The 24,972-nt window shown below is 53.4% G+C and overlaps 12 protein-coding genes across 12 annotated transcripts; 5 read left to right on the top strand and 7 right to left on the bottom strand.

Moving 5' to 3' along the window:
* Positions 1–1,289: 1,289 nt before the first annotated feature.
* On the top strand, positions 1,290–1,975 carry J4E79_007524 (uncharacterized protein; the record flags this gene model as incomplete). The annotated part of the gene is made up of 2 exons (XM_049356389.1): positions 1,290–1,691; positions 1,760–1,975. The coding sequence occupies 2 exons, from the start codon at positions 1,290–1,292 to the stop codon at positions 1,973–1,975; spliced, it is 618 nt and encodes a 205-aa protein (XP_049209276.1).
* A 1,025-nt stretch (positions 1,976–3,000) lies between these two features.
* On the top strand, positions 3,001–3,820 carry J4E79_007523 (uncharacterized protein; the record flags this gene model as incomplete). Its single annotated transcript, XM_049356388.1, has 2 exons — positions 3,001–3,567; positions 3,671–3,820. 2 exons carry the CDS (start codon positions 3,001–3,003, stop codon positions 3,818–3,820), a joined length of 717 nt encoding a protein of 238 aa, XP_049209275.1.
* A 1,371-nt stretch (positions 3,821–5,191) lies between these two features.
* On the top strand, positions 5,192–6,223 carry J4E79_007522 (uncharacterized protein; the record flags this gene model as incomplete). The annotated part of the gene is made up of 1 exon (XM_049356387.1): positions 5,192–6,223. One exon carries the CDS (start codon positions 5,192–5,194, stop codon positions 6,221–6,223), a length of 1,032 nt encoding a protein of 343 aa, XP_049209274.1.
* Positions 6,224–6,381: 158 nt separating this feature from the next.
* Positions 6,382–6,967, bottom strand: J4E79_007521 (uncharacterized protein; the record flags this gene model as incomplete). The annotated part of the gene is made up of 2 exons (XM_049356386.1): positions 6,382–6,648; positions 6,716–6,967. 2 exons carry the CDS (start codon positions 6,965–6,967, stop codon positions 6,382–6,384), a joined length of 519 nt encoding a protein of 172 aa, XP_049209273.1.
* A 625-nt stretch (positions 6,968–7,592) lies between these two features.
* Positions 7,593–8,351, top strand: J4E79_007520 (uncharacterized protein; the record flags this gene model as incomplete). The annotated part of the gene is made up of 1 exon (XM_049356385.1): positions 7,593–8,351. The coding sequence occupies one exon, from the start codon at positions 7,593–7,595 to the stop codon at positions 8,349–8,351; it is 759 nt and encodes a 252-aa protein (XP_049209272.1).
* Positions 8,352–8,548: 197 nt separating this feature from the next.
* On the bottom strand, positions 8,549–10,158 carry J4E79_007519 (uncharacterized protein; the record flags this gene model as incomplete). The annotated part of the gene is made up of 2 exons (XM_049356384.1): positions 8,549–9,425; positions 9,476–10,158. The coding sequence occupies 2 exons, from the start codon at positions 10,156–10,158 to the stop codon at positions 8,549–8,551; spliced, it is 1,560 nt and encodes a 519-aa protein (XP_049209271.1).
* An 823-nt stretch (positions 10,159–10,981) lies between these two features.
* On the bottom strand, positions 10,982–12,220 carry J4E79_007518 (uncharacterized protein; the record flags this gene model as incomplete). Its single annotated transcript, XM_049356383.1, has 3 exons — positions 10,982–11,593; positions 11,681–12,116; positions 12,171–12,220. The coding sequence occupies 3 exons, from the start codon at positions 12,218–12,220 to the stop codon at positions 10,982–10,984; spliced, it is 1,098 nt and encodes a 365-aa protein (XP_049209270.1).
* Positions 12,221–12,685: 465 nt separating this feature from the next.
* J4E79_007517 (uncharacterized protein) lies at positions 12,686–15,145 on the bottom strand (the record flags this gene model as incomplete). The annotated part of the gene is made up of 1 exon (XM_049356382.1): positions 12,686–15,145. The coding sequence occupies one exon, from the start codon at positions 15,143–15,145 to the stop codon at positions 12,686–12,688; it is 2,460 nt and encodes an 819-aa protein (XP_049209269.1).
* A 684-nt stretch (positions 15,146–15,829) lies between these two features.
* J4E79_007516 (uncharacterized protein) lies at positions 15,830–16,923 on the bottom strand (the record flags this gene model as incomplete). The annotated part of the gene is made up of 2 exons (XM_049356381.1): positions 15,830–16,353; positions 16,410–16,923. 2 exons carry the CDS (start codon positions 16,921–16,923, stop codon positions 15,830–15,832), a joined length of 1,038 nt encoding a protein of 345 aa, XP_049209268.1.
* Positions 16,924–17,366: 443 nt separating this feature from the next.
* On the top strand, positions 17,367–19,837 carry J4E79_007515 (uncharacterized protein; the record flags this gene model as incomplete). The annotated part of the gene is made up of 6 exons (XM_049356380.1): positions 17,367–17,687; positions 17,764–17,800; positions 17,851–18,554; positions 18,605–18,807; positions 18,996–19,573; positions 19,626–19,837. 6 exons carry the CDS (start codon positions 17,367–17,369, stop codon positions 19,835–19,837), a joined length of 2,055 nt encoding a protein of 684 aa, XP_049209267.1.
* Positions 19,838–20,643: 806 nt separating this feature from the next.
* On the bottom strand, positions 20,644–22,955 carry J4E79_007514 (uncharacterized protein; the record flags this gene model as incomplete). Its single annotated transcript, XM_049356379.1, has 2 exons — positions 20,644–22,336; positions 22,399–22,955. 2 exons carry the CDS (start codon positions 22,953–22,955, stop codon positions 20,644–20,646), a joined length of 2,250 nt encoding a protein of 749 aa, XP_049209266.1.
* A 218-nt stretch (positions 22,956–23,173) lies between these two features.
* J4E79_007513 (uncharacterized protein) lies at positions 23,174–24,948 on the bottom strand (the record flags this gene model as incomplete). The annotated part of the gene is made up of 2 exons (XM_049356378.1): positions 23,174–24,688; positions 24,748–24,948. 2 exons carry the CDS (start codon positions 24,946–24,948, stop codon positions 23,174–23,176), a joined length of 1,716 nt encoding a protein of 571 aa, XP_049209265.1.
* Positions 24,949–24,972: the final 24 nt, after the last annotated feature.

The following is a 24,972-nucleotide window of genomic DNA, read 5'->3' as shown; positions in this document are numbered from 1 at the left end:
ACACATAAACAAACTGCTCGCCGACATGTTTTTTGATTCCTTGGAGGTGATTACTTGAAACCATAAACAACGCTGGCTGGGCGTTTGAACCGTCGTGCTGCTAGAGATCCGAGCCCGGCTTGACAACTCGGTAGTGCGCGGAAAGTGTGGAGGAAGGCGGAGATCAGGCCGCTATCGGGTGGATCTTGGCATTTGTCCACTGGTGATGTCATCCTGTCAGCTGGAAGCACCGGGAGCTTCTTCTTCCTGAACATCACAACTAAAGTCTGACAGTTCACCAGACATACACGGTATTACAACAGATTGCGATGAAGACCAACATTAACTCACCACATCGGACAACTCAGTGATGAGTGGCATCCTTCCAGGGCACCCACGGCGCTGCAGCCAAGCGTACCTAAGAAGTTCACTAAACTTCTCCGCTGCGGACACCAACGTCAAGATCAATCGAGACCCGAAGGTCTATTTCAATTCTCTGGGGAAAACGATAGCGCCTTACGAGTACGTTTGGTCGACATCAAGGCCAACGCGAGCTAGCGCCTTGGGCACGTAGTCCTTTTCAGTCAGCACAGCCACGCGGGTAGGTAGATCATGGCTCAAAAAGGAAGACTTGGTGAAGGAGTAAGCCCGATCAGGAGCTGGGGTAAGACTACGGATCTTACTCTACCCGCACCAAGATAGCTAGGCGATATCTTGGGGGCGATCGTGGGCTTGATGGATGCAAGCTCGCCTTGCAAAAGTATGGGATCTTCCGTTACCAAGACGGTGGACGGCGTCTTCTACGGCACGTTCGAGCGCTGTGCTCATTGGGCACACATGCTAGGTTTCTAATGGGCTCAACTCTCGTTGGCCAGATTCATGCAGACGGCACCCTCGCATCGGGGTTCACTCCTTCCGCCTGGTAACCTGTCAGCAAAATGGAGATACCAAGACCACTACCCATACCGCGGGTCACGCCTTACATCGCATGTACGGGCTCGGCCATGGCGGAAATGATCTCAAATCATACTGTTGACTTGGCGAAACCTACGTTGAAGATTTCACCAAGACACCAGTGTCCATCTCCAAGAGTCTTTACCACCGATCCATGCTTGCCGTGCGTCGTCCACCGATGTCATCGGACCTGGGCAGAAGGGAAATGAAGTTGAGCTCTGATGGTGAAGTGGAGAGCCGGATGTGTATAAAGGACCGCACAGGATAGCTTCATTTATCTATCATCAGCATCTCACATCCTCCTCACTACATCCACACAGCATCCTACAGCTTCCGCTACTTACACAACATCCAACATGCATTTCACCACCCCGGCCCTCCTCGCTCTCATCTCCGCTCCCCTTGCCTTCGCCGCTCCCACTGCCGGCAAGCACGACTACAAGACCGACTGTAAGAAGGACTTGGAGGCCAAATGGAACGCTAAGGACAACGGCTGGAAGAAGAACGAGAAGCTCTTCTACTTCGATGCCGAATACGTCGTCAAGGCCACCCCCGACCAGGTCATCGCCAACACCGGCGCACCTGCACCCGGTCAGCCCGGCGCCAAGGGCCTCTTCAAATACGGCATCAACATCGCTGAGAACACCATCTGCTACAACATCACCCTCAGCGGTGTAACTGGAGACTACCAGTCCCCTGCGCTCACTGCGACTCACATCCACGAGGCTGTCAAGGGCAAGGCTGGACCACCCAGACTTGTAAGTTTACCTCCTTTTCCCTCTTGCATTCCGCATACTTGAGACGATTACTAACACACATCTCACAGGCCTTCCCCAACCCTACCGGCCCCGATGAGCGCCGCACTTCGGTTGGCTGCCTCAAGGGTCCCTTCACCGTTGGCGTCATCAACCCGACTACCCAGAAGGACCAGGCTGATGGCTTCCACGTCAAGCAGATTGTAGCTAACCCCAAAGGCTTCTTCACTGACTCGCACACTGCGCAGTTTGTTGCTGGTGCTGTTAGGGGTCAGCTTGGATACTAAGCCTTGGCTCGGGACAGTAATAGGGGGAAGAAATAATTGTTGAGGATAATACCTAATACTTTGGTAGTTTCTAATGTTTAAGAAATGAACGCATTATTTACACAGAGTTTTCGTGATGTGACTTTTCCGTGGTGGTTTCCGTGCTTGAGGTTCGCAAAGGGTCTTGATCGCAACTCCGGTGGCTGCGTACCATGGTTAGCATGTCACGAACCCTGAATAATTCGTAGGCAGCAGCGCAATCAAGAGAGACTGGAAAGTTGTGCAAAGTCACACTCTGTATCAGATATCTTCGTCGCCTACCGCTCATACGTCCAAAAGGCTACCTACTTCTAGGAAGCATTTCCCACTCCTTAACTTACACTTCACCAACGTTACCAGTAAGTACTTGACCTCTGATCTTGGACATTACTGACTGATAAGAAAGCACTCAACGTTTCAACACCAAAGAAATGCAACCTTGGAACATGCCCATTCTGTTGATCCTGGCTATACGCAACCAGCGCCGGGGACTTTTAGAAGAGCAACAGAAGTTAATAGAAGAGATCAAAGAGATTAAAGAGCAAACTCGCGCTCTGACTCGATCCAGGGAAGAGTTGGACGATATTTCACGACAAGTCGATGCGCTAGAGATCCGATACGGCATAAAGAAGCGTTAAAGATGGGTTCGGTCGGATATGGCTCGTGGTTACACTCTCCCCTCAGAATGAACTCGGAAAATCGACTGTGGTAAAGCAATAACTTTTCTACACCGATAAGACTCAACTCAGTCCATACTGTACATAGAAATAATACCCATCTCACCTCAATCTAGGCATATTTCTGTCGCTCGGTACCCACTCAAAGTCTAAACATCTCTCGCTCCGTCGTTCTTGCTTGCATCCTGTGGTGAAGATGAGCAACGCGTCCGAGCGCTCTTTCCTTTCTGGGCCATGCTCTTGCGTTTGCCACGTCTAGCGCACCTTCCCTCTCCCCATAACCGAACTGCTCCCACAGCCAGTCCCTAAATTGTCTGCTCAGCCACAGCCATGGCGCTCTCAAACCCCGCCTCAGGTACCGCGTTGTCAGTGACCTCGACACCCGACGCCGATCTCTCCAGCGCACTCGGTATACTCGCGATGCAAGACCCCTCCATTCCGACACCCGGAGAGTGCCACATCGATAGATGCGCCATCGAGACCCTGATACAAGTGGCCGAGAGTCTGGACAATAAGGGTCTGTGTTCCTTAGCACGCGCCTCGAAGCGCTACACAGAGGCTGCGCAGGATGTCCTCTACCGCGTTGTCGACCTTCGTTCAGACTACCCCAATCGGGAACACAAGTCTACGTTTGACCGCCCCACCAAGTCTGGTCTCGCAGTATTTCTCTGTACTATCAAACAAAAGCCTCATCTGGCTACCAAAGTGAAGGACTTGTGGTTCCTGCCACGTTCGAGAGTAGTCAAAGTGTGTGAGAAGAAACTCGCTTGCGATCTCCTGGCTCGTCTTACCGAGTTGCGTTCTTTGACCATCACCGCTTTGGACGACTGTCTCTGCTCTGTCGAATTGGCCGGCGAGGACATCTTCGAGGGACTCCCGACTCCCTTGCAAGAGCTTGTACGTCTACCATGCTTCTCGAAGCTTACATCTATCTACCTCTCTCATGGTTTTCTGGACTGGGCGATTCTTACATTACCTACGCTTCATACCCTGTGCATAGGCACTAAAGCGAACATACGTTGCTCGCCACCCAACGTCAAAGCCCCTAATATCACATCGCTCAAAATCGAAGCTGCAAACGAATCTTATGACTACAAATTCCGCGGAGCCGAAGCTTTTCTCGATCTTCTTCCAAACGTCCATACATTGACTCTGGGTTCTCATGTGTGGGATGTGGGCCACCCCAGATTTCCTCAGGATAATGATGATGATGTGGGCGGTTCAGTCTTAGGGAATACAGGATCATTTGATCCACACATCGTGCAGACATTGCTTAGTTTGGGACGTTCAGTCGAGAATCTGATATTCACGTACGCAAAGCTTGTACGTTTTGGCGACACCACAACGATTCGCTTGGAAGTTCGTGAATTCGAACAGCTACGACGGATACATATTGCTGAGTGTGGCCTGGTGGATAGTCACAACTTCCAACGACCTGCAGGGTCCAGCCCGTCTCAGCTGTTACCTCGTGGCATTCGAACTCTAGTCATCACCCACCCTAGGTCTCCAGGGCCAGATGACGGGGACCACAAGTCAAAGCTCACGAGCTGGTTAGGAGAGCTGACGAGGACCGACTTTCCAGACCTGGAACGAGTTGAGGTTGTGTGTTCAGTCGGATATGGCGATGGTGTGGGATTCAAGCAGCGTCTCGAGCAGTCTGCAGAAGTTCGCTCCCTCGAGACTATCGGTGTGGCAGTGGTGGTAAGGAAGGAGTGATCGACAGTAGGGTGCGTGCCGGCGTCCAGTCGCCAATCGAGCGTCGGACATAGCCATCTTCGAGATGGCACCAAGAGACACCTAGAAGTACTCGCTGGAAGTGCTCGCTGGAAGTCTAGTCGAACGACTTGCATCGTGTCAGGTAGCATACACCTTCCTCCAATGTGCATTGAGCCAGGCATTGACAGAACAACGAGATTCTACGTACACAAAGCCCATCTGTTCTCGTCGTTGACATGGGCGACCTATGATCGAACACGTGCGTCAGGTACGGAGATGATGGATGTCTGACGCGGTACCACCTGACGATAGTGTCAAAGTGGCGATGTCGTTGTTAGCAGCTGCGGCGCAAGGCGACCCGTTTCAGGTTGCCTCATCAAGTCGTATCCGCAAGGCATCAATCAGTATTGATTATCTTACTCAGCTGCGAATCTCCCCCTCGCGCATTCCTCCACAACCTCCCTTGTTTGCACCTCCACCCATCATCTCATTTCGACTCATCGCGCAGTCTTGCATCACGCGTGTGCGCAGGATCCCTTTGTGCGAGCGGCCAAACAACGCGGCACCCTTCGGAGTTGTCGTCTGACCGATCAGAACGCTTCGGCGATTGGATACTGCCGTATACGAAGGCAGGACTATTGTTTCAGCATCGCGCGATACCCGTAGTCCCGCGCTGTTTCCGTTGTGTGAGGGAAGCTGGACAGCGCCCCCTGGCACCATCGTGTTCCTCGCATCGCACGTATTCCGCTAGCGTGCTAGGCACGCTCAATTACACGGCACCCCACACTTTACCACGAGCATCGTCATGGCATCCACATCGATAAAGACGAGCGAGCTATCGCGCTGGCAGCCATGGCTTGCGGAATACAACATCGCTGGCGTTGAGCCTAAGGGTTGGATAACCCTCCTAGCATTGTTACTTCCCCTACTATGCATCGTCGCTTTCAGAAAGTACCGCAAGATGCAATACCAGAATAAGAAGCCGTTCCGATTTCTGGACCTACCACAAGAGCTGCGGGATATGGTGTACGAGCATTTCCTCGACGACCCCATCTACCCGCCACCAGCGCGCAACGAGATCCAGCGCTCAACGCTGAACTGGATGCGACCCGCGCGCTGGACATCGACATCCACCTCATCGCCTGTGCGACACGAGAGTAAATGGATATTCCTAGCGAACAAGCAAGTGTACTCAGAATACATGGACATGATCTGCAAGCGCAAGACCTTCCACTTCAGCGTCACGCCCCAGACATACAAGCCCGCCACCAGCACCCCTCCATCTGCATTCCCCGCGCCATCAACACAGGACAACCGAGTATGGAACATCTCCGCCGATCTGCTCTCCAAAGTGCAAAATTGCTCTCTCAAGCTCGTCACCACATCCTCCATGCTCGGCGTCACAGACCCCCGCTCCATGACATCCTCATCCTGGACGCTCGGCCGCCGCATGCGCGAACAACTCAAACACATGTCCAACGTCAAGACCTTTACTCTCGACGCCAAAGCCCTCGGCGATCCCCTCTGGAACCCGCTTTGGATCTGGTACCATGCTTCCCAGTCGCTCAAGATGCTCGGCACGGAGTACTCTGACACCGTACCGCGGGGGCCGCAGCTCACTGGCATAACATTCAGTTTGGATACGTGGAGCCCGGGCGAGAACTACTTGAGGAGAGATGAGGCGAGTGGTGGGCAGTGGGTGTGGTATTGCATGAAGAACCATCTTATTGGGACGGATATGGGTGCGGACATGACGGTGAGGGAGTTTTGCGCAAAGTTGTATCAGGAGTGCAGTATCTGTAGAGTGGATGAGGAGGGGGATACGACTGTGATTTGATGTTGCGCTGGGCTGGCCCTGGCGGTGTTTGTGCGATGACTTCTTCATTGTATTGATAGCTCCGGCGTCTGTTTGTAGCTTTTTCCTGCGTATCGCATGCGCATGATTGTATTCCTAGCATTATTCTTATATCATTCCAGAGAAGCTGTTCTCAGCCTTTACTTCTTCTCCTCCATCATCTCCTTTGCAGGCAGTGTCGCATACCGCGCCATGACCTCGATGTTCTTCTCCTTCATCATCTTCTCATCCGTCTTGCTTATCTCAGCCAAGGTCTTGAAGTAATCGATGTAAAACGCGGGGGTATACGTGTTGAAGAACTTGGACTCTTCGTTTGTAGGGTTCGAGAAGGTGTGGGGTGCGCGGATGGGTACGGTAACGTAGTCGCCGACGTAGGCATCTTGTATGGCGCCGTCGGGTGCGTGAAACTGCGGCGACGGTTAGCTGTCTTATCTGCTGGATTAGGATGGAATGAAAGGAAAGATAGAGACGTACCCGAACCATTCCCTTGGTCACAAGAAATGTCTCGTCGTGCATCTCATGCCAGTGTGCTGGTGGCCCAGGTGTGTTGGGAGGTAGTGTGAACTCTGCGGAGCCTATGCGGTTGTCTGTCCGTGATCCGTCTTCCATGACTCTGCAAGTGATTTGGCCTAGTTTGAGTATTTCGCCTTGCTTTGCGGAAACAAAGTTGATGGGTCGGCGTGGCATCTTCATGCTTGCCATTGCTTGTCGGGCTTCGTCGTCCATGGTGAGCTCGAAGGTGAGAATCTGGAGTGGTGAGGTAGAGTTGAGTATCTTGTTCGCTGGTTTGTTAGGTAAAGGTGAGCTTAGATACGTCAAAGACTCTGAGTTAGATATATAAATAAGTGTGGTGGATGAGGAGGCTCAAATGTAAGCGCTGGACTTTACTACTGCGGAGAGCCGGCGGATGCAACATGTATCCCCTACAGATTGCTCGGATGTCCGCGCCAATGGATGAGTGCGGGAGAACATCGTTCAACTATAGAAAGACATCACGTATCCACAAGGCAGTTTCATACGTAAAGTTTGTGAGATGATGCGTTGTCTGAACTTCGATGAGATGCTGCCACCGCGGGGATTGATTGATGCCCCGCCAGCCGCGCCCAACTCAGGGTTAGCGCGGGGCCTTTCCCGATTTGGCGGGCCTGATCCTTCCCCACCTTTGTCCCTTCCACTTACCTGCAGCGTACCTGCATGGCTGCCTGTCACTGAATGTCGTTGTTACGCGTCTGATCGCTGCCTAGGAAGCAGCATATTGATCAAGACTAACATTTCCACACCTGAAGTCTACTAAACACCAGCCAGCTCATTTCAAGCCCCACATCTCTGAACAACCACAACTACATTCAAAATGTCTCAGGAGATTCCGCAGAAGATGCCGAAGAAGATGTGGAACGTCCTTGAGAACAACCCAGAGGTCATGAACCACCTGGCTCAAGACCTCGGTCTGGACACGACAGCGCTCTCTTTCTACGACATCTACTCACTCACTGACTCCGACATGTTGAGCTTCATTCCGCGACCAGCGGTAGCACTACTTGTCATCATACCTCTGACACCAACCTGGGACGAGGCTCGAAAAGCAGAAGACAAGGACAAGACCGAGTACGAGGGTAAAGGCGACGCCGAACCCGTCACATGGTTCAAGCAGACCATAGGAAACGCTTGCGGCAGTATAGGCCTTGTGCACTGTCTGCTCAACAGCGACGCTGCACAGCACATCCAGCCCTCTTCAACGCTAGCCAAGATCCGCGAAGACGCGCTACCAAAGCCCATCTGGGAGCGCGCGAGAGTGCTCGAAGACTCCGACGCATTCGAGAAGGCTCACGCAGACGCCGTGGAACTGGGAGATTCTGCCCCACCTGCAGAGATTGAGGAGGCGCATACCGGTCAGCATTTCGTGGCGTTTGTGAAGGCGAAAGATGGGCATTTGTGGGAACTTGAAGGCGGGCGCATGGGTCCGCTTGATCGGGGGGTGTTGGAGGAGGACGAGGATGTGCTTAGTCTGGCTGCGTTGGAGAAGGGGATCGGGCGTTTGATGAGGATTGAGTCTGAGAAAGGGGGGGACTTGAGGTTCTCTGCGATTGCGCTGGCTCCGGCGATGAAGTGAAGGTGTTGCATGTGGTTCATCTGGTACGCCAATTGTCCTCCGCATGTGGGTTTTTGCTCCACACCACTGCAACACATCTCACAACCAAGGCATTTATGCTCTTTCAATCACAGGCCTTACACGAGTATGTTCATTATACAAGAATATGTCTTGTATACTATGTTCTCCTTTCCCATCAACTGAAAGTTTGAGCGTACTCAGTCTTCATACCCCGCTTCACTCATAAACGGACTCTTCCCACGTATGCTCTTCCCAAACCTCAACAGAATCAACGGAATGAAACTCAACGCCAACGCGATAAAGCCCAACAAACTACTCGCCCAATTAAATCTCAACGTACGATACATACTCTGCGTCGCAAGCGGCAAGAAAGCCGCCATAAAGTTCTCCAGAAACGCAATGCCCGCGATAGCACTAGCAGCATACTTCGCATACGCATCAACCACATACGTCGTTACTCCCGCTGTACTGCAGAACATGCCGAAGCCCACGAAAGCGAGCGATATACTGGGTACGATCCACGGTATGGAAGAGTAGGACGTCCATGCGAAATAGAACAGACCGCCACTCAGGCCGATGAACGAGGCTGGGATGCTGAGATAAAGTCGCGCTTCTGGGATCGGCTGCCCTGGAGTTTCGTTGTTGCGTCGCGCGGATGCGAAGTAGATGCGGTCTTGGACTAGTGATGCGATAAGGCCGATGAGCTCTCCGATTACGACGGCGGATTGCACGAGGCCTGTGCCGAAGAAAGACCAGCCGTACAGCTCTGAGAAGACTTGTACGATGGATTGCGTGAACATGAAAGCTGTGCCGATGCAGAAAGCGCTCCACAGCCCAAAGGAGAGGACGACGCCTTCGGTACACAGCATACGCGTTGGTCGAACGAGCGTCTCCTTGAGAATTTCGCCGAAACTTGTGTGCTCTTTCTCAGCCTGGGCATACACCTCTTTCCCCGTCTTGGCACGAATATGACGTGCACGCTGAGTGAGGATAACATCCGGCCGAACTTCTGGAAGAAGGAAGAACAGCACCGGCATAAGAGCGCTGTAGAAGATGATCTGACTCAGAAAGATCCTACGTCCACATTAGCCAAAGTCCCGCGCAGCAACTAAAGCATATCTTACCATCGCCAAGTCGTATACTGAACGACCAAACTACCAAACACAGGCCCCATATTAAGCCCCGCAAGCAATGCGAAGATGTAAAGCGACGTCCCGAAACTCTTTGCTCTCCCATCCCTCCAGATATCGCTTACAATCCCCGACGTGATATTCGCAAGGACACCCGAGCACGAACCCGTGATGATCCTCGTCACAATCAACGTCGCGAAGTTCTCGGCCAACGCTTGCGGAATGATGAAGATGATCAACACCGCGTAGATGGCCATATAACTCCACCGCACACCGAAGTTCTCCATCAGGGGCAGTCCTAGTAGTGGTGCTGCGGCGCCTCCTAGGTTCCAACTCAACACCGGCCAGTACGAGTGCGGAAATGCTTCATCGCTGACGTCGAAGCTGGAGTTGATTTGCTCGGCGGCGGATGTGAGCATTGTGCCTGAGACTTGGACGACGAAGGTCATGGTACAGGCTAGAAGGGTAGTCCGCCATTTTTTCGACGGAGAGAAGTTGAAGGGGTTGGATGGGTCTGTTGGTGAGGTCCAGGTGATGAATGTAGGATCGGACTTTGAGGTGGGTGGTGGTGTAGATGCTCCTGATACATCCTGGTTCGATCGATGATCTCGCTTTTCCTCTGTCGTCTGCGAGCTTAGACTTGCCGAAGATGTCGAAGTCGGTGTTGGAGAAGCCATGATGGAGTAGAGGCCACGGCTAAGACGGACCTAGCGTTGCCGGGTCTGGCTTATAAGTCGGGTTGTTGGAGGCGAGGGTGCGACTAAGCAACAGTCACCGATACACACCTTCACGCCCTTCCCAGTCCAATCACAGGTAATATACTGTTGTAGCTCGAGTGCGATTCATGTAACCAAACGCGTAGATGCAGCTATCCGCAGCGGCACGCGCCTTTTGCCGTAAAACTACCCTTTGTTGGTTTCACAATGAGACCCCAGAGCTCAGAATCCGCATGAGCCGGAAAAGACCTTCTCAGAACACAAGCCTTTCACAAGCACCAAACCCAAGAAACCGATGTTGTCTGGAGCTTGTTTGTCGAGTGGAGTATGGAGAACCAACAACAAGCTCGCCCCATTTCGCTCGGCGGTCACCATGGCAGGTGCAGACAAAAACCTGACTCTCGCTGACATCACGGTTCATAACATGCCTGACTAAGTTCACTGGATCGCTCGTGCGGCCTTGTTAACTATAACGTAACGAAAAGTGGAAGCGAGGCAAGCGCTGGCTTGGCGGGCCGTCGGTCTGGCATTGTGGGGCGGGGGCATCTAAGATCGAGGAATCCTGGGGATAGGGATTAGTGCGCATGGTGGATGAGGTTCTTTAGAGGGTTGCGAAGGTTTTGGCGATGGAGGATGGTGATGATAGAGGGGATGTGATGTAGGCGTTGAGCCGGGATGTAGCCGAAGATTTTGACGCTAAACTCTATTTGTTTATCCCGATTCTATCAACTTCTTATTCCGGTCTTCTTACACATACCTATAGATGTACCTCTGATCTGGCCGCTTATACATAGTCCTCCCTCGTTCCCTTCTCCGCACTTCTATAAATCGCCTCAATCATCTTATGCCTCACAACAGCCTCCTCCCAAGTCGTAACACTGCCCTTGCCCTCTCCAGCCCATGCATCCCAGGCCCTACCCACATTGAACGAAGGGTCCGCAGCGTTCTCGACCTCAACCTCTTTCAATCCCTCTTGGCCCAGGGCGATCTTGACTGTAGGCTGGAACATCTGCACATGTCCGTTCGGTCCTTCCAACACGAGCGTACCCTCAGATCCGATGATCTCCCAGTAAAAGTCCCGTCCGGTGCGTGAAAAACCTGGCGCATATGTCACGTCGACGTTTCCGCCGCCATTGATGAGTTCTGCGGTGATGGAGACGAAGTCATGAGAGGTTTTCGCCTTCTTTTCTCCAAGGGGCTTGTAGTTCTCGTCTACGAGTTCGAGCTCGGGGTATCTGTTCGACAGCACCGCGGAAATGGAGCGTAGTTCGCTGGAAAATACGTAGCATAGAGCGTCAACGGCGTGGCCGAAGGGGATAGTGAGGATGTTTGCGCCGTTCTCAACGGGGTGCATGTACATGTAAGAGGGCATAGTTGTGCCGCCGAATATCATGCCCTGTTGGTTTCTGCGTTAGCAGGCTTGTTCATCCCATAGAAAATATGCTTTCCATTCAGTTTCAGAAGGATAGACATGAGAACTCACATGACCGAACATTGTCGTCCCCAAGATCTTGCCCAGCTTCCCCGACTCAACAATCTCCTTCGCCTTCAAGATTGATGGGTTCTGGCGCGCTTGCAAGCCCACCATCGTCCTGACCCCTTTCTCTTTAGCCAACGCCGTCAATTCTTCTGCTTCTTTCTCATTGCGAGCTAATGGCCATTCGCAGAAAACATCTTTTCCCGCTTCCAGGGCCGGACGGATGAGATCATAGTGTTGGGGCACGTTGACGCTAACAGCAATGATGTCTACGTTAGGGTCCTGGGCGACCGAGCTGGGAGAGTCGTGCGTGGATACAGAGTCCAGAGAGTACTGTTTGGCGGAAGCCTGAGCTGAAGCGAGAGAGCTGTTCTGAAGGGCGGTGAGCGCATAGTGAGGAGTGCGTTGGAGGTAGGGAAGATGGGACTTCGATGCCCAGGATCTGGTGTTGTGTCAACTGCCGATGCTCATCAGTTCAGGAACAATGCGAATGTACCCTTTAGCAGACAGGCCAATGAGGCCGATGCGCTTTTGTGAGGTGGTCATGATAGGTCAGTACGGCACGCGACTTTGGAGGATTGTCAGCACGGTGAACGGTTAGCAATCAGATGCTTACTCAAAATAGCGAACGCGTCCCAGTTTCATATATCAAACAGCGGAATAACTTTGCATTCCGCCAATTCCGCAACCTTGCATCCAAAGCGGGTACGGCCGATTGGTGTCGCGTCATTATCGCGTGGCACGCATGACGCCATTCGCAGCTCCCCCGCTTTTCGTCCGGACGCGCTTGACATCCATTATCTCGATTTATCTACCATCTCGCAAAAGGCATGTCCGTGAGTCTGGTATCACGCAGAGAATGACATTAAATATCTTCATCATGATTCCTACCGACACAGTATATCCTAATGTACAACTTAGGCGCGTAGTTCAGGCGTCAGGTACAACTCGGAAGCAGCGACTCGCCTCGTGTGTGTGAACCGTATATCCAACCACATCCATGAGGCTCTCCTATGATGTCTGATCCATCTCCTCATCTTCATCTTCACCGTAACTGTCCTCGTCATCGCCGTCATTACCATCCTCATCGCACCTCTCAGGGTAACATCCATACAGTCGTGCATGCTCATAGTCTTCGTCCGCATTACGCGCATGCTCCTGTCCCCGGGTATAAGCCTCGTTCACGAAATACGGCCGCGAAGTCGCCAGGCCAAGAGAAGGCTCAGAGCCCACAGCAAGACGACTTAACGCCGCCGCACTGTTCGGGACGAAAGGTTCAGCCGAGGGAGATAGCGGACTTGAAGCCGACATCCCAAAACCATACGGATTCTCCGCAGCTTGAAAGTCGCCGGTGTTGCCAAACGTGCCCGCCACCTCTTGTCCCGTAAACGGCATTCCAATCTCATTCTGTACCAACTTCTTCGTAGTCCATCCGTTGGCCTGAGAGAGATCTGCATAGTACTTCTCGTTTTGACACTGCTCGCAGAAGTACGTTCCGTGTCTAGCTTTCAACTTTCCGATCCTATCGAGACATTCCTTGTGGTACCAGCGCACTCTGCAGTCCTTGTTCATACACTGTGTGATCTGGACCTCGTTGGTGCGAGCGGGTTTGCGGCAGGAGCAGATTAGGTCGGTTTTGGCGGGAAGATGCTGGAGGTGGGTTTCGAAGGCTTCTTTGGTGACGCCAAATGGCGCGGTATAATCAGCGGCTGGGTCGCGTTTGCGGTACATGGGCGCCTTCGGTGAGTGTTTCTTGCCTGCGGGTTTTGACGGAGGGCTTGGCGTTTTCTTGTTTGACGATGCTTTGCCTTTGTTCTTCGCAGGCGTATACTCGCCGCCCGGTCCATCTGGGTCATATTCCTGTTCTGATATGTCGGATGGTACATCGCTCAAGTCCGTATCGTCACCATCAACGTTCTTGGTCTTGACCGCGCGTTGAGGTGTCGAGGGACCCTCAGGATTTATTACCGTGAAGAAGTTGCGGATGTCGGTGCCCTTCGCTCCGGCCATGTTTTCTCGCCGTACACGGTGATCGGTGAAGAAGCCGCGGACAGCGTTAGTATCAATATCGCGACCGAACCTGCGACTACCACTGCCGAAATCTGGGATACTGCCTGGTAGCAGTGACTTGCTGCCGAGCTTTTCGTAATCTTCGTGTTGTACAGACTCCGGATCTCGATGGACGTAGATGCGCGTCTTTGAGATGCGCTTCTTTGGGTTTACAGGAGTCGGCGGCGGAGTGTTGTAAGAGAAGCCCAAGGATGGGAGTGGGGAGTAGACACGGTTGAGACTAGTTGAATCCAGCGGAGTTGTGAAAGAGCGTGGAGAGCACTGTGGAGAAAGCGGTTCACCAGCGCTCCTTTTGTCCCCAACGAAGAGGGCATTGTACGCACTTGTCCATGACGCCTCGCGATCTTTGGGTGTAGAGAAGATTCCAAGACTGTGGTAGGACGTGAAGTCAATGGGTTGTGTATGTGGAGTTTCGTCTGTGACGCCATCGAGATATAGCGAGCCAGTGGTTGAATAAGCCAGCCCTCCAACGCTCTGATCGTCCTCCAAGTCGTCACCCTCCCTCAGATCGTACAAATCTTCCTTCGATGTAGGACGCCGAATAGGCCGGATTAGGGAATGGAGGTGCCTAGCTCCTTGAGGTTGACCGGCGGGCGCCTGTTGGACAAAGTCAGTAGAGATTTCCATCATGTTGCCATGTTCATGCGACAAAGTCGTCATGATGTTGGGAGATCGGTTGTAACATACATATTTAGGACGCCCTACGAGACGCACCTCCGCATGTCTGTCAACAAGCTCTCCAATACAGCCCAGACAGTAGGTGGGTAGCTGCTGAGGCACCAGCTTCCTGACCACCTGCGTCCACAACGGATCCTTCATCCGTGGTCCGCTACGGCGAAATGGGAAGATTCTACCGGCAGCTACGGTGATGTCTGAGGCCGGCTCAACAGTTCCCCAGTCAAGTAGCGGCTCGAGTGTGACGACAAGAGAGGATTGGACTTGTCCAGTGAACTTCCTCTCTGTAGTAGGACAGGAGGGGTTGCCGCAGGGTTTCTTTGACTTGTCGTCCAAGATGAAGACGACGTCGCACATTGTTTGATATCGTGTTCCGGATCCTCTTCCTTCGAGGAGCTGTATGACAAGCTCTGCATGCTCAGCGAGAACCTGATCATAGCTCCAGCGATAGGTTTGGGCAGCGCTCATAAACCTCAAAGACTGATGGCCTGGTTTTGCAACGCGAGAGGGCTTCTTCCAGAGCGTCGTTTGCAGCTTGAGATATTGCTCGACGCCATCGTCTAGCGTAGGCGTTGTTATGCCCCGATCCCGAAAGAATTGGACGAATTCTTCGCTGGCTTCCTTGCCGATCTTAGGGAAAAGGTAATGGGCGCTCCAAAGATCATCTTGATTGGTGTAGGAACCTTCGAAGGACCAGTCGCGAAGGCGCTCGCCCGACGAAGCCATGTCGCGCAGTAGGGTCTATGCTGTTACCATAAGCTGAACTTATCCACAAGACGGGGGTATCGGTCAGGACTGTCGCGTGTCTGGACGGGGAAGGGGGCGCGTGCGGGAGGTCGCTCTCATGCGAAGGGTCTCATACGAAGGGGACGGTTGCAGTGCCACGGGCCGACAGACTCCGCCTGTCGCACAACGAGCGGTGACAGGAGACGCTCGTACCAGTTTTGAAGACTTTTTCGACCTTTTGGCATGCTCTGAGTGGGCGCACAGTATGAAAAGAACGGTAGCGAAATGACATCCATTGGAACGCATGTGGAGTGGAGCACGTCAAACGAAACGCGAAAGAACCGCGCGCGGTGAAAACACACGTCTTGAAGTGAAAGTGAAAAGTGAAAGTGAAAGTGAAAAGAGAGAAAAACATGTACGAAACCACGCACAACACTTAACCAACTCGTATACCTTTGGGATTTATGCCTTGATACGACCATACGTCCACATAGAATGGTCCAGGGACATGGCTGAGCTGTGAGGATTTTGGTAGAAGTGCAAGAGCCTTTGATGTGGACATGGCCAGTGTCAGATAAGCGTATAACTCTCACTGGACTTTGGACGTCAACGTTGATGATGAAAGTACCCCACGAGGGCATATGTGCTCGTGTTTGGGGTTCCTCGGTTTGCGATATCTTCCGTTTACAGAATGGCATTGATCTCATTGCCGCTCACCATGCCCTCTACAGTCGCCTTCAATATTTCACCAAGGTTCTTGATCGACGTTGTCGAAAACCATGCCACGTGCGGACTCAGGGTAATGTTGAGGTCCTTTACGTCTTCCTCCAGCAGCGGGGTATCTGCAGGTCCACCAAGTGGTTCCACCTGATATACGTCCGTCGCATAGCCGGCTATGCGCCTCTGCTTCAGGGCCTGCACTACAGCAGCTTCGTGTACTATGCCGCCTCTCGCGACGTTGATTATGACGGTATACGGATGCATCTTCTCGAGCTCGGGAGTAGAGATGAGGTTGAGCGTCTCGGGGGTTCGCGGTAGAGCTAGGACGAGGACTGTGGAGTTGCGGAGCACATCGTCAAAGGGTATGCGGTCGTCAGAGGCGTCAGGGGCTGGAAGCCCGGTGTCTACGGGAGGCGTCGCTGGTGTCTTTCGACTCGCGATAAGTACGCGCATGCCCAATGCTTGCCCGAGCGCAGCTATTCGCTTGCCTATCATCCCGTATCAGCTCAGGACTTCTCATCCTGATTAGGATATGAAGACCTACCTATGCCCCCATAGCCGATAACGCCCATAACCTCATCTTTGCAGGTCATCGGAGGCATGCCGTCCGGCAGGCGCATGTGATTCTTCACGCTACCCGCCGTCTTCCATTCGCTGGGGTGCGCACGAGTGATGCGGTCCAGCAAGACGGTGCGCCTTCTGGATGCGAAGTACAGACTTATGGCATGTTCCGAAACCGCGTCGAGGTTGGCCCCCGGGCAGTTTGTAACGCGAATATTGCGGGCCCGGCAGGCGTCCAGGTCCACAGGGTCTGTTCCGGTCGCGGATATGGCAATATAGCGGAGGTTCGGAGTAACACTGGGGCGCAATGTTTCGGCATCAAGCTTAATGGTGGTAGTAATTATTATCGTTGCATCGTGGATGCGCGAGTGGAGCTCTTCACGAGTCGACGTGGTCTTGTACGCTGTCAGTTTGTGGGTTGTGGAGGCTGGGAAGGTGAATCCGTGGATGGGGAGGGGCTGCTGATGCTCCTCAAGGGCTACAATCTCGTGATGCATGGCGACACAGTTACACAGCATTCGGCGCAAGGCTGGCGCTGCTCCAGACGCCCATTATCGCCATTTTATGCTGGCGATGGAACGCCTCATGCTGCCAAGTTTGGTTTGGGTCCGCTACTGCCGCATGCGACATGTTAGGGCGCGTTGTCAACGGAAGGAGCGAAGGAGCGAGGGGAAGGCGCTGGGCAGGTGTAGCATCAAATGCCGACTCCACTCTGGCATGCCGACACTGACATCTCCATTCACCCCTATCTCGATATCTGGGCTGGCTCCGCAAACGCCTCCCATGTGTTTTTCAGCGCGTTATGCACACGCGACCAGTGCCCCGGACTCTACCCACGAATACGGATCGTGTGCCGAGATGGACGCCCGCTGGACGCCCGCTACGACGCCAATCTCGAGCCATCGGCGACCCCCATTGGCGCGCAAGCCAGCAACTGGCAATGGAAGTAACATCACCCCACGCGTTCACTGCGATTGCCCTGCAAACTCTGCAACAGCCGAGTGAGGCTCAGCAACGTGCGCACCTCCAAAGACCACGTCAGGGTCCTTTCATCGCCGGCTGCTCGTCGGCACACGGCGGCTCAGCTTCTGGCCCACTTCTAGAAAAAACCTCAACACCTAGGCGACGGAACGCGGATGCATTAGACTGTAGTTCCCACTCAGTCGGTGATTTTCTCGGCGCAGTAAAACAGCCCTATCCGGCCACCCTCCACCAGCAATTGGCCCGCCAAGCTCCGCGTCTGTTGCCATCTGAAATTCGGGTGGGTAGTCTAAGGCGACTTGTCTACATGCTGGCTAGCGGGCCTGGACCATGCGCCGACTGACGTGCCTCTGCAGCCCTTCAAAGCCTGCGCTGATCCGCCGCTGGGGACATGTCCCAGAGCTTTGCTTTGCGACAACTCCCCAACTCTCCCTCTCTCTCAGGCCCCCAGACCCAGGACCAAAGCGACACGCCCCTCATGTCCGACTACAGGTACGGCACGCAGTCAGATGCGTATGCCGCTGAGCACGACCACTCTCTGCGCAACGGCGCGCCCGAGAAAGAGACCAAGCTGGGCAACACCTACTCGGGATCCGGAGACGATGTCGTCCCCGCTGATGCCGACAACCTTCTGGCTGCCATGGGCTACAAGTCGGAACTGATTCGATCAAGATCCACTCTCCAGGTGGCCTTCATGTCCTTTGTCCTGGCTTCCGTCCCTTACGGCTTGGCTACCACCCTCTACTACCCTGTAGTTGGCGGAGGTCCCACCAACATCATCTGGGGATGGCTCGCCGTATCGCTTATCATTCTCGCAGTCGCCGCATCCCTTGGTGAGATCACCAGTGTCTACCCGACCAGTGGTGGTGTCTACTACCAGACCTTCATGATCACGCCGCCCGCCTATCGGAAAATCGCTTCGTGGATCTGTGGCTGGTGTTTCGTAGTTGGCAACATTACCATTACTCTATCCGTCAACTTTGCTACCGCGCTGTTCCTTGTGGCATGCGTCAATGTCTACGAAAGCGAACCTGGTGTTGGTATCATGGCAGGATCACCCTACCAGGTCTTCCTTATCTTCCTTGGCATCACACTCCTTTGCAACGCCGTGTCTGCCTTTGGAAACAAATACCTACCATGGTTGGATGTGAGATCCCCCCCAAACGGCTACCGGATGTGTTACTTACAGATATCTAGACTTTTGCCATCTTCTGGACCTTTGCTGGTGTGATTGCCATTATCGTCTGCATCCTTGCCATTGCGAAAAATGGTCGCCACAGCGCCGAATACGTCTTCACTGAATTCGACCCCTCCAACTCCGGATGGATCCCAGGATGGTCTTTCATGGTCGGATTACTGCACGCAGCCTACGCGACTTCATCGACCGGAATGATCATCTCGTGAGCCTCCCCTACTCTGCCCAAGCAACTTGCAGCAGATTTTCCTTGCCCAATGCACTTTCCCAAGCGACTATCCCATGCGACATTTCCTAAGCGACATCCCAAGCAACACACTCCATCGCGACATTATACGTGTCTACAAGCGGTAACTCTTAAAAACAATTGTCCAAACGCTAACACGTTCGTAGCATGTGCGAAGAAGTTCGCGAACCTGCCACTCAGGTCCCCAAGGCCATGGTCGCGACCGTCGCATTCAACACCGTTGCCGGCCTCGTCTTTCTTATCCCTCTCGTCTTCGTACTGCCCGACCAAGCCATGCTCGCAGGTCTTTTGTCCGGCCAGCCTACGCCTGTCATCATCAAGGAAGCCGTAGGGTCCTCCGCTGGTGCCATCGGACTTCTTGTTCCCCTGCTCGTCCTCGGTCTGCTTTGCGGTATCGGCTGCACGACAGCTGCGTCTCGCGCTACCTGGGCCTTCTCTCGTGACGGTGCCATTCCCGGCTACAAGCTGTGGAGGGTCGTCAACACCAACCTCGATGTCCCAGTCAACGCCATGATGCTCAGTATGGTGGTCCAGATCGCTCTCGGTCTCATTTACTTCGGTGCTGCTGCCGCTTTCAACGCCTTCTCTGGTGTTGGTGTCATTTGCTTGACATTGAGTTACGCTGCTCCCATCTTTGTCTCGCTCATGACTGGCCGTAAGCAGGTCAAGGATGGCGCGTTCCATCTCGGCATGCTCGGCACGTTCTGCAATGTCGTTGCCCTTGGTATGTTACATCACTATTTCACTGTCATAACGCAATCGCTAACAAAAAACAGCCTGGTCCGCCCTTGCAACACCTCTGTTCTGCATGCCCACTTTCCGCGAGGTTACCCCTGCGTCGATGAACTACGCCTCCGTCGTCCTTGCCGCCGTCGTCGTCATCTCAACCATCTGGTATTTCGTCTGGGGAAAGAAGAACTACGAGGGCCCACCTACGCACGAGGATGCTGTCCTCGAGGCCAGGAGAGCCAGCATGGCCAGTCGCTAAGTTCCATCAAACTCTAGATGAGACACAAGAGAGGCGGAAAAAATGGATGAGCCGTCTCTCATCTCGCTACCCACATCCGAAGCGAACATTGGCCCACATGTATATTTCCGCGATAGCAAATTCGATACCCCAATTCATTCTTTGAGCATCCAAGTGCCAACTCCATGGTTGATTGTCTAGCCAAAGCGATCGCATAACTATGACTTCACAGGCTTGACGTCAAGCTCCTCATCTCTAGAAGCAAAAAAAAAGCTTGACCCGCCGGAAACACGGCATCATGCACGCGCCGCCTCCACAGTCCCATGTCCACGATGGTATGTCACTACCTCCACAAAGTCCACAAACCTCGCAAGCAGGCTCCATGTTCCGTTTCCGCCCCCAGCGCTGTATCTTCGGCCAATACCGGGACCATCTGAAAAGTGATTAGTGAACCCGACCCACACGTCATTTGTAGTTAAGCGCAGCACAGCCGCGAAAATATTTGATGGGACCGGTGCACGCAAGCGTCTCCGCTAGATGGTCCCGCTCGGAGCTAATGCATGGTGTCCCAGTGACCTGGCCTGGCGGGCTCTGGGACGGGCTGGACGGGCTGGACTGGATTGAACTGGACCCTCGTACGGTTGGATGTACTGGCGCTAGGGTACTAAGGTAAGGGCGTGATGTTATGCGTGAGGATTGGAGATAGACATAGAAATAAGTAGGAATAGAGGCGGAATGTATATAGATTGACAGGGTTTGTCACTGTGCAGAGTGAGTGAGTGAATCTCCATCTCCATGAAGATAATAGTAGGAATTCTGCGATTGTTCTAGATATACCGCCAACGACCCATCTCAACACCATCCACCCTCTTCATTATGGCTCTCAACTCCATTTCTGACTTTGACTCAGCGAGTTCCTTCTGTACTTCCCCTACGCGCTCAGGATGGAGGATACAGACAGGACTGCCCACAGGCGTCAAGATCCTAGATCGCGAAATGAGGTCCCTACTTGATGCGTAGGGACGTCTAGGTCGTCGTGATATCCGTGGAGGAGGATTCGCGATGAAAGGGTCTTCCAGGGAGGTAATGTCGGCGAAGTCGTGGAGCATAGGTGTCGTTAAAGTGGGAGTATTCCACTTCCCTGCCTTCTCATCCACTTCTTCTTCTTCTTCCTCCTCCCCATCATCCTCAACAACCCCATCAAACAACCTCCCCACAGGATTCCGATTCCGCACAAGAATACTCTTCCTCTTACCTCCATCCTTCTTCCCCACCCCAAGTCCATATCCATGTCCATGTCCATGCGGACTAAGACTATCCCCAAACTCGGCATCTCCCCTTCTCCCATGCCTGCCCCCATCAATACTCCCATTCCCATTCCCATGACCACCAACACCACCACCACCACCCGGACTCGACGTATCACCCTCCACGGGCGTACCAAACGTATCCCTTGAAATACTCGTTTTGATAGAATCCGTAGCAATAGACTGTGTAATAATAGGTCGTTGGTGCACAATCGTCGAGTCTTCTGGAGGCGAAGGTAAGGATAAATCAGCGTCGTAGTCAATCCACGGTGCGACTTCGCGGATGTTGATGCCAGGAAAGGTGGTAGCTGAGGCGTGGGTGTGAGCGCTGCTGGCATTTGAACCAGCGGGGCTGGCGTGTCTGCGCGGTTCGCCGCCTGTTGTGGATACATCGGCTTTGCTGTGTGTGTTTGTGCGGCTGGGTTTCGCGGGGACGAGAAGCGTGTTGCTTTTGCTCATTGTAGCGGTGGAGGTGAGGGGGTCGGCTTCGGGGACGGATTTGGGGGATATGACGTCTTCTTTGTCGAGGACGTGGACGTGGGCTTCTTCGTCGAAGTGGAGGTGTTTGAATATGCCTCTGCGTGGTTCGTTTGGTGGAGCTTCTGTTGGTAGGGGTTTGGGGACTACGTGGGGTGTGACTGGTGGTGCTGTCTTGAGCGGGGTTGAGAAATCGCCTTTGGCGCCGCCTACAGGGAGTGTGCTGTGCGATTTGCGTTTACCGTCTCGGTTGACCTTGCGGAGACGCTTGTATTCGGCGTAGTCGTCGACTTCGGTCGCTGTGGGTCGCTTGGTGACGACCGCCATGGGCACTGAGTCGGTCCTCTCAAACAGGACGTCGAACAAGATATCGCCTTCTTTCCATTGCCCACCAGCAAGGTTACTGCTTTTGGCTTGCTTGATGGACCAGCCTCGGACGCTGTACAGGCCTTCGTATCTCACACCTGCTTTTGGTCCCCAGACGCTGTTGATGCTGTGGCTGCGAAGTACCCTCACGGGATCTCGGCTCTTGGGTGTAGCAGAGGTAAGACGGAACTTACCCTTGTCATTCTGCGGAACACGATAGGTAAAGCGTTCTTCAGACGACGCTTCAATCTCGCCCGTATCCTTGAGTAGAAGAGCATATGCACCGTGTTTGTCGTATGTCGTACCGCCATCGCAAGCTTCAAGCCCAATGATACCAGCGTGATGTGCGAACAGAGGGTTGATCCACCACCTACAACAAATATCAGTCCATCTGCGAGTCAGTCTCTCTAAGCAAACGTTTCGTCAACTTACGTCCCAGCCACAAACCCCAAATCCCCCAATTTATGGCTCCTCTTCGGATGAATCTTCTCCGGACAAGTCTCCGCCCAGCGCTTCAGCAACGCCTCCCTAGAATACTCATTCACACTAGCAATCCCCTCCAACCTGCCCCCCCTCCCATACAAAAACGGATGAATCTCGCTAAACGGCCCAAACTTCGCCGTCCAACTGTCTACAATCTTGTCGCAGTCGTCGCACAACCTGCTCGGCCACCGCGTTGCCACGCCCGCAACGTCTTGGACGGCTTTGTGGATGCCGGTTGCGCGGAGGACGGAGATGGTGATGTTTTGGGCGAGGCGGAGGGCGACGAGCGTTTCGTGGAGGGTTAGCACGTCGTCGGGGCGGAGGACGTCCGGGCCGTCGCGGGCGACGCGGAGGTCGAGTTCGTCGCGGATCCAGCGGGCGATTTGTTTGAGGCGGGGGCGGGAGAGGTCCGGGTGGACGGGGGGTGTGACGGGGAAGGTGGCGGCGGTGTGGGTTGTGGATATGGTTAGGGGGCTGGAGAGGCTGTCACGGAGGGCGGGTGTCATGGTGTTGGTGCTGAAGTGTTGGAGGTGTCAGGATGTTGAGCCGTATTGCATTGAATATTGATAAGGGTTTGGCGGATAAGGAATAGGTACGGCCAGTGTATTGAATGGTGTAGTGAAAGGGTGGCTTTCGTACTGGTTCAAGGTCTGAGGGTCCTGGCACCAGCTGCCCTTTCCTCTGCCATGAGGATTTGAGCGCCTTCCAAATTCTCTCATATATCTCAGTGTTTGCGCTTCTTCTTTTTCCGCTTCTCAGTCCCTTCAGCTGCCGGTGTCTCCACAGGCTTTACTGTCTCTTGAACCATCTCATCACCACTAAACCCATTAAATTCCTCATCCTCAACTTCAACGACTGCGGTTTCCACGATCGGTGCCGAATGTGAACCGCCATCTCGGACAAAGGCAGCAACGAAGAAACCCATTGTGCCTTCTTCAGTACCCTTATCACACCGAATACACGCTTCCAGTACGTCAGTCTTCAAAGATTCATCCACATCAATCTCCAGTTTCTCGTCCTCCCACACTCCTCGTCTGTGCCACTTCTTCATCCCATCGACTTGCTGATCCCTCTTGAGAATCGACCAGCCCCGTTCTTTTGCGACCGAAGAGGCCAATGCTTGGAAGACGACGCCCTCGTTCTCTTCGAAATGTATTGAACATGTGGAATACGTGATCTTGTGCGCGTTTTCAAATCGCATAGCATGGTTGAGAATGTGGAGCTGGAAGGATGACAAAGCCGTCAGTCGCTCAGCTAGCTTGCCATGCATTGGTGTCTCTTCAGGTGTCGAGTCATCCATATCCAAGTCCAGCGTCGCTGAAGGGTCAGCTTCTTTAAGCTCGTCGTCTCTCTTCCGCTTCTTGCCTTTCTCAGGCTTTTGCGGTGCTAGGCGACTGTTTGGTGATTCTGGTAGATGCATCTTGATCGCATCGTCACGCCCAACTATGCCAGTACCGGAGCAACTGGGGTCGAGCAGTATAGCACCAACATTGGCATACTCGTCGGATCCAGGCTTCGCAGCGATAAAGTCGCTACTACCCTTGACCTGAACGATGCTGTCCGCTGATGCGAGCTTGACCATCTTCTGCAACGTGAAGGTTCTGCCCTTGTCGCGCTCGAATGCAATAACCTTCTGTTCTTCACCCGGTCGCCTGCGGTCCGATACAATAGCTGCCAGATGTGTTGTCTTGTTCCCTGGTGCCGCTGTAGCATCGATAACATCGCCGTCGTCAGGCTGTGGGTCTAGCAGATAGGCAGGGAAGCACGAAGCCTTGTCCTGGAATATAATCTGACCCTTCGTATACGCGATTGACCTGCTCAGATCGATCTTAGAGGGTAAGGCGAGTAGGTTCGGTATGTTAGGGTCTTCGTAGTATATTTTCGACTTCTTAGGCGCAGAAAGTACTTTGCTCAGATCTTCAGTCTTGACAAAGCCGGCAAATGTGGTCGATAGCTGTTGCTGCAACGTCGTCTTGACGGTATTGATGCGCACCCAGCGAGGATGGCGGCTCTTGGGTGCATCACCCTCATCCTTCTCAAGCTCGCCATTGTTCACAGCCTCCCTGAACGCCTCTATAGTCGCGTATCCGTATCGTATGCGGGCTTTCGTGAGCTCAGCGCTCAGACGGGCTTTGTGTCTCGTGATGGCGAGCTTGAGGACATGGTTGGCGGCTGCAGCAACACCGTTCTTCGCGAGCAGCAGATCGTGGGTTAGAAGGAGAGCGAGGATCGGAGTGAGCTGTTCAAGACACATTAACACCAGGATGCGACACAGAATATTGCTAGTAGACTACCCACCTTCCTCTCCTCTGCCAGCAATTTGGTCTTCTCAATCACAGCCTTGAGCACAATGGACCATTTTGATGTTTCCGCAATGAGCGCAAACAATTGGCCCGGTGTGCTCTTCAAGTCTTTCTTGCCATATATGCGCGACTTGAGAGACCCGCCCGTGTTCTCCGTGTTGGCAAGCACCGCCGCGGCTTCGTAGTAGAGCGACATGGAAGCTGTCGCATGCGCATGCGA

Source organism: Alternaria viburni, assembly GCF_023758015.1.
Source record: "Alternaria viburni strain BMP 2772 chromosome Unknown scaffold_16, whole genome shotgun sequence".
Classification (NCBI taxonomy): Eukaryota; Fungi; Ascomycota; class Dothideomycetes; order Pleosporales; family Pleosporaceae; genus Alternaria; species Alternaria viburni.
The sequence above is the reverse complement of the archived record's forward strand: the minus strand, read 5'-3'. Positions and strand labels throughout refer to the sequence as shown.